The following is a 7,092-nucleotide window of genomic DNA, read 5'->3' on the forward strand; positions in this document are numbered from 1 at the left end:
GTGTTGTCGGTCAATAGCACATTAGAGACGTAACCACTTAAGGTTTTGGATTCATCTGTCATTGTTGGGAGGCCAATCTATTCACTGTACACTAACTCGTTTGTGCTGATGGCCAGTGCTTTAGACTATGACCTTTTTTGTTCTTTGTCACCTGCGATCAAGACTTCTTCCATTTCTTTGTGAAGAGACATAGGCAAATCCCAGGGAAACCACTTCCTCTTCTTTTTGCTGCTGTAAACACATCCATCAATACTCTAGCTTCCACTTTCTCCCCCTAGACTCTTTGAAGGCTTGGGCCATGCATTATGCAGAATTATTTATGGATCTAATGTCAGTTAGAGCCTGTCAATATCCGTATGACTCTTTTGGAGATGGCTTTAAAGTAATCTGGTGGCCACAGCAATTGGTGGCAACCCTTCAGACATCTCTGTGCCTTACCCAAGGGTCTTCTGTTTCATCATCACCCCAGGGAAAATTGGAAACATCCTATTATGCAACACACAGGAAGCTATCAATAAGTTGATGATTAAAGACTGGCATTTTCACCTGCTGATAAATAATAAGCAGCAGCTAATGGCTGAGCATCATATAAGCTAATCTGTCAGTGGGCAGCAAATTACCCTGCTGCAAGAGCCATCTCTGTCTCTCAGCAATTGGGAGCCATTAGGACCAGTTGGATATTCTCTGCAGCTGTTGGTTTGAGTATTTCCAGTCATTTCAATAGACTTACATCAGTTTATACCAGCAAAGAGCCTGACCTTCAGTTTTTTGTTCTCCCAGAAATACTAATGATGGATTGCATTGGTGTTAGGCACAGACATGTTTATGGACTGGATTGAGATAGCTGAAGGGAAGAAAATCCTTACTCTCAAGCTAATAGAAGTGACGCTTATTTCATGCAATCAGATACGTGGCTGAATGAGTGTAGCTTCTGGTTTAGCTTTTTGTTCATTAAGAGTTTACAAAGCAAGGGCTTCCTCCTAACTTGAATATCTGTAAGCATGTCATTTCCAGGGTCTCGTATTTATTGGAAGGGTAGGGCTTAGACTATTGATTAGTTGGCTGGTGCCTTTTTGTCTGAGAATCTGATTCTGGCCTTATCTTCTCACTCGTCCTGGCTGGTGCTGTTAGTGTTAATGTATTTGAATCCATAAGTCAAGGCTAAAAAGCATGCACTGCACTGAAAAATGTAATCAGTTAATTTGAAATAATGGCTGCTAGGGCATCTCTGTCTGGATTTTGTCACAGGAGTGTAGGTTGTAGCCATGTTGGTCTAAGGACACAGGCAGACAAGGTTCTTTGGGTGAATCTGATATCTTTTATTAGACCAATTTGAATTGTTTTCCAACTATTTAAGTTGGTCTAATAAAAGATATCAGATTCACCCAAAGAACCTTGTCTGGATTTTGTCATGCTTTTTTCCTAATGTAGTGAATGTCCTCGGGGTTTCTCTCTCTATGCCCCTCAATGTTTTCACTGTGCCACATGCAGGAGAAAGTGGATGTTTGAAAGGGCCATGTGTAGACTTGCATGCAGAAGGCAAGGAATGAGATGGTATCCAGGCCACAGTTATGGTCTGACAGCATGCTCCTGACTTGCTTTGGCCTCAGAAAACTCTGCTGAAACTGCAGCACATTGTGCAAAGTGATGGAAGTAGCTATTCTTGGCAGCAACATCCCTCAAAATTATTGTAGGAGGAGGGAAAAACAGGGGGGTTAGATTGGAACCTGACTGGCTTTTCAGGACACTGGCCAAAAGTGGAGGAAGTTTATAGAGGAAGGGGAGTGCAAGTTATCCTTTTGCTTTTGGGAGTGAACAGGAAGATGCTGCCCCCTGCCAGCCACCTTTCTTTGAACCTCTGTATAAATGATCACTGACCCTGTGGGTGCTGATTTGCTGATCTCACTATGCTAAGATCGTTTACAGTAGAAAGCTACATGTTGGGCTGGACCTTCCCAGGTGTTGAGAGTATGCATAAGCATGTGGACTAAAACACACCGAGCAAGATTGGGAGCTCAGAGGTGAAATCACAAGAATCCTTGCTGGGTGCCCATCAAGTTACTGCTTTCAAATAGTAAGAGCATGCAGAATGGAGATGCATGGGTGATTGGTGCCTCTTGAGTCTGGGGGGGCACCTGCAGAAGTCGGTGGTGGTGGCAGCAGCAGGGACAGGGCTGGCGAGCGCCTGCAGAAGCCACTGGCAGGGGCGGGGCTGGCAAACACCCTCAGAAGCCGCTGACAGCATCAGCAGCGGGGACAGCCCTGTCAGGGGGGGCATGTGCCCCCTTTTTACTCCGACTGGTGCGCACACATGAAGCTTGAATTGTTCCTCTTCTGATTACAGAGGCCTGTCTCAGACACTCGTGTGAGAACAGTCTCAGTTTGCAACTGCTTGTAATGCTAAGACTTGCATGTAATGCTAAGGTCTAGGGCATGGGTGAGCAACATTTTTGACCAGCGCACCAAAAATGTTTGCAGTCTTGACTTGTAAGTTGTTGGCATGCCGGGGCGGACAGTGGGGAAGCCATGAGGAGCCTGATCCTTGTTGTGGCGGTGCAGCCCCAGCCCCTTCCCCAAGGCATGAGTGTCGAGCAAAATGCTTTCATGTGCAATGCTCTAGCACAAATGCCAGGGGTTGCCTTTCTTGATCTAAGGTGATAATATTGTGGGGCAGAAATTCTGCTGGTGAAAATGAGTTTAAATTCTTTGACTATGAATGGAGTTTTATCTGTTTGTGAGTCAGCTCCTTGAAGATGTCATCTGTGAAAATATTCTCAGTATCCTTCATGGTAGAAGCTTAGTTTTGGTTTCTACTTGCAATGGAGGCTTTCTAACAGTAGATGTCATGGTTGCTTAACAGAACAACAGAGCTGAAGTTACCTGCTCAGGAGTTTATAAGCTTGAGTTACTGCGATTGTGCATATACTATACTCAGCTACACTTAATGCAATTACTGTGTAGATGCAATGATGTTTGGAAGGTTGGTCCAAATAAGAAGCAGGTACTGGGCACTAGCTTTGCTTTTTAAAATCACAAATTTTATTTGTGAATAGACTTTTATAAATACATTATTCACAGGTCATGAAAACAGTTTTATTCCCATATACTATACTCAGACTTGCTTTTATTAAAGTCAGTCTCTGAATAAACTCAGAGAAGGAATTATGCTGAAGTGAAGGCAACCAATAATTTTCCAATAAATCTTTCTCCCTAAGTTTGCACCCCAAACCAACAAACTCCAAGGAAAGTTGGAGAATATTAGCATTGCATTGCATCATTCTTACTTTACAGAATATACAGTACTTGATTAACAGCCTAAAGGTAATCATGGTGTAACAAAAGAAATGTGTTTTTCACTTGTATAACTGGTTCTGAAACAAAAAGGCAGTGGTGAGAACCTATTACAAAATGAGTTTAAAATGCTATTCCAAATTTCAGTTTGAGGCAAACACAAGACTAGGATTTTGTTTTGATGGTTCTGCGATCATGTAATCTTTCTTAGGAAGGGTTTTGTGCCGAAGTGGCAGAAGCCTGTCTTCTTCAGGCTCACTTTCTTTTGAAAACAAAAAAGGCGACTCTGATTTTGATTCAGGCCCAGAACCAAACCTGATTCCAACTGGAACCTCTCTGAAAAGTTGAATGCTTTGGATATAAGTTCAGGTTCAGCCTTGTTTTATTTTTTGTAACATCTTTAGTCCTTGAAAAATACTTCCGTGTGCTTCATCCTAAAAATATCTTTTCCAGAAGCATCAATAATATTTATGCCAATGGTAACAATAACAAAAGTGCCAGCAGCCTCACAGCATCAATAATATCAATGCCAACAGTACCATTAAAATCTATGCCAGTGGGCCAACAGTGTCAACAATACCATTGCCAACATGCCAGAGCTAATGAACAACGCCATAGTAGTATACCAGTGTGCAAAGCCCCATACTCAGGAAGTGTCCTACAATAATAAAACCGTGTGCCTGGTTTAGTATTCATTAGTAGCCTTACAATAATAACACACCACAGTGCAACGAGCAATGCCAGAATTAAAAAAATACCAGTGTGTGTATATGCTGGAAGGGAAAAACTATTAGATATTTTCTGAGCTAAGGGGTAGATAAAATAAATTAAGGAATTTTTGCTCTTTTTTTATAACTTTTGTAACCTGGTTGAATTATAGTAGATGAAGTTCCGTTTTGGCTAGTAAAGAATGCACTCCTAGAGCACCATGATCTAAGCAACAAATTGTTTGACTTTGATATTCTGTATCTATGGTCACATCTCTAGTCCTCCTTATACAAAAGAACCATTCTGCTCACTCTGGGACATTTTAAATTGCAGAGAATAAAGGGGTAATATAATCCCAGAAGAACCTTTTCTTTTTAGAACCAGAATAGATATTTTTGATGTCTCAGTTGCTTTTAGTCTGTACACACAGCTGATGAAATACTCAGGAAGATGGGTAATCCTGACACACACTTCAAGGACATCAGTTCATTTCCTTTGAATGTCGGGAAGAATTTTTTTTCCAGCTAGTATAACTTTGCACATGAAACATCGAGTATCGTCCCTGTTGAAATGCATGCTGGACCACTGATCCAGAAATTTAATTTAGCTTAGAGTTTATAAAGCAATTCTGGTGTCCCAGGAATTCCCAACTCTCATATTTCTAAGACTATAAATATATAAAAGGCTGATTTTAATAACTTATGTACACGTTACACCTCTGTGCAGTTTGCTCTTCTGCTCTCTTTTCCTCTCTGCAGCAAGCATTGGCAGGTTGTATTCATTTGATAAGAGCATCACCTTTGTTTAAAAAATATGAGCAAAACCCACGTATGGACCACTAGGGACCCCTGTTGTTTCCTTTGTAAATGGAAGACCCAGAAGGTGAACAGAGAGAAAGTGCCTCTCCAAATTTCCGTAAATTTCCATTGATCACTTCCACTTCAGCAGCATCATACCCTGGGTTTAATTGGGGGTTTTAAAGCCTATGTGAAAAGAAACACATGAAGAAATAAAGTGACTGATATTAAAAAACCCCAAGTCATTAAATTCAGCAATTGCACAGGTTTGGACAGGCTTTTCCCACTTCCTATAAAACAGCAAAAATTGCCAGTGCTGGAGATTCCTGACTAGATGGACCAGAAGTTGAATCTTATGAAGTTAATCCTATGTTCCCATGACCCACCCAATCAGAAAGAGTCATGTATTGGTTCTCTTACTTGTCTGAATGATACTTTATTCCAAAAATGCTTCTACTGAAGTCATTGGGGTAACTATAAAATAAGGAAACTATAATTTGGTCCACAGTTAATAATTGTTTTGTTACCTGGCGTGGAGGTGGAGGCTTGCCCTTGTTGGCTGGTAAAGGAGCTGAGTTCTTTGTTGCCTGTGACAAAAAATAGTTTTAAATGTTATATATTTCCTTATTTATGTACTGTTATGATTTGTTCCTCTTCAGAAACAAGTGGCTACTATAGTTGTCTCACCTATCTATTACAACGTTTCCAGACAGGAAAGAAGAAATAAATATATGGGAGATATGGGAGTGTACTTACAAAATCACCTGTGGCAGGCAAAAAGGCTCGTTTGTTTGTAGGAACTGGAGGTGGTGGAACGGTTGGCTTCATGATAGGCTGAAAAAGAAGAAAATAATGCTATGTTTACCCTGACTGTCTCCATGTCTGCATGTAAAGAGGAAACGTGAAGACCTCTGTTCCTTAAGAAAATTACAAGGATATTGCTAAAGAACAGCATTGAATTCAGAATAAACCCAATTTAAATAGACTAGCGATGTATTCCTAACTGCTGAAGTCGGCTGGATTTTTGCCATTCATTTCAAGGAGCAGGATTTCACCCTAGTTTTTCTAAAACCCCTTATTAGGATGTTAACCCATTTCAGTGTTTGGCTTTCTATTGGATCCTTTCTCTGAGGTCTGCTAAGGGAGTAGGAATAAATTACAGTGTTAGTGACAAGGGACAAAAAAGGTGACTTAGAGTTTTCTAGCAAGCTATACATTTGAGATTTCAAATAAACCTTGAAAGGTTCCTTACCAGAAATAAAATGAATAGAAAAAAAAATCTATAAATATCCTTACTTGATGAAAGTTTGGTTTGTTTTCCTGTGCTGGAGGTATGGGAAGGAGAACTCTTTTATCATTGAACTGAAAACAGAAAACATTGAAATTAAACTTGATCCTTGCTGGTTTAAGTTAAATCAGACTCCCCCAGCATCTCGGTATGCTCTCTGCACTGGGCAGGGCTCTCTGCTCTACAGCAGGGCTGGCTTCCCCCCTCTCCTCCCTGGCTGCAGCTCTGGCAGAAACTGTAGGCATCTGCGTGGCTTCTGCTCCCCACCTGCCCTCTACACAGGCATTGCCCCATCCCCTCTGCCTTACACAGACACACAGCATTAGCTAGCAGCCACATGGTGGCTACGGTCTGTGCTGCGGTAGACAGGACAAAGCAGAATCAGCAGGTAGCTGGTAATGTCCCTCTGTTGTTTTCTTACTGGGGTGATAAATACTGAGTTAGGGGTGATGAGCCTTGTGTAATCAATTCCCTGTTGGGCTGCTCAGAAGGTGGGGGAACCCATGTTATCAATTCCCTGCCAGGGCTTGGCCACATCCCCCTCAGTTCACCACTATGAAAGGGCAGGAAGGGCTGCTCTAGCACCCCCCGGCTTCTAGCCTGAGCCACTGCAGGCATGTGCCAGCACTTTTTCAGTGCAGAGGGAATGTCTGTAGGGTTACAGACTGGTTTAGCCTAGCCAGGTTAGACTAACCCGCAATGATTGAGTCATTTTCAGGCTCAGGCTTTTTAAATGTCTGTTCCTAGCCCGTGTGAGCTGTCCTTTAACCTATTCTATTTTGTTTGTTAGTTTTGCTTTACAACCACCCAATCCAGGCCAATCCCAAACAGGGACTTCCCCAGTGCCTGCTGATCCCCCCTGACTAGTTCGTAACAGGCCACTAGATCCCCCTCAGCCTTCTCTTGTGGAGGCTGAACGGGTTCAGGTCCCGTAGCCTCTCCTCATAGGGCCTGCCCTGTTGTCCCCTGATCATGCGAGTGGCCTCCTCTGGACCCTCTCCATGTCGT

The 7,092-nt window shown here is 42.2% G+C and overlaps 1 protein-coding gene across 2 annotated transcripts in view; it reads right to left on the reverse strand.

The window, feature by feature from the left end:
- Positions 1 to 3,079: 3,079 nt before the first annotated feature.
- ADAM28 (ADAM metallopeptidase domain 28) overlaps positions 3,080 to 7,092 on the reverse strand; it is a 39,910-nt gene continuing 35,897 nt past the window's right edge. For both annotated transcript variants that reach the window (XM_019556572.1, XM_019556571.1), the window contains exons 21-24: positions 6,093 to 6,158; positions 5,553 to 5,630; positions 5,324 to 5,383; positions 3,080 to 4,982 (exon numbers count right to left, since the gene is read on the reverse strand). In XM_019556572.1, the coding sequence (XP_019412117.1) occupies positions 4,950 to 4,982; positions 5,324 to 5,383; positions 5,553 to 5,630; positions 6,093 to 6,158 (237 nt within the window). In that variant the 3' untranslated portion in view covers positions 3,080 to 4,949. The remainder of the gene's footprint in view (positions 4,983 to 5,323; positions 5,384 to 5,552; positions 5,631 to 6,092; positions 6,159 to 7,092) is intronic.

Source organism: Crocodylus porosus, unplaced genomic scaffold (genome assembly GCF_001723895.1).
Source record: "Crocodylus porosus isolate Cpor-Errol unplaced genomic scaffold, CroPor_comp1, whole genome shotgun sequence".
Taxonomy (NCBI): Eukaryota; Metazoa; Chordata; order Crocodylia; family Crocodylidae; genus Crocodylus; species Crocodylus porosus.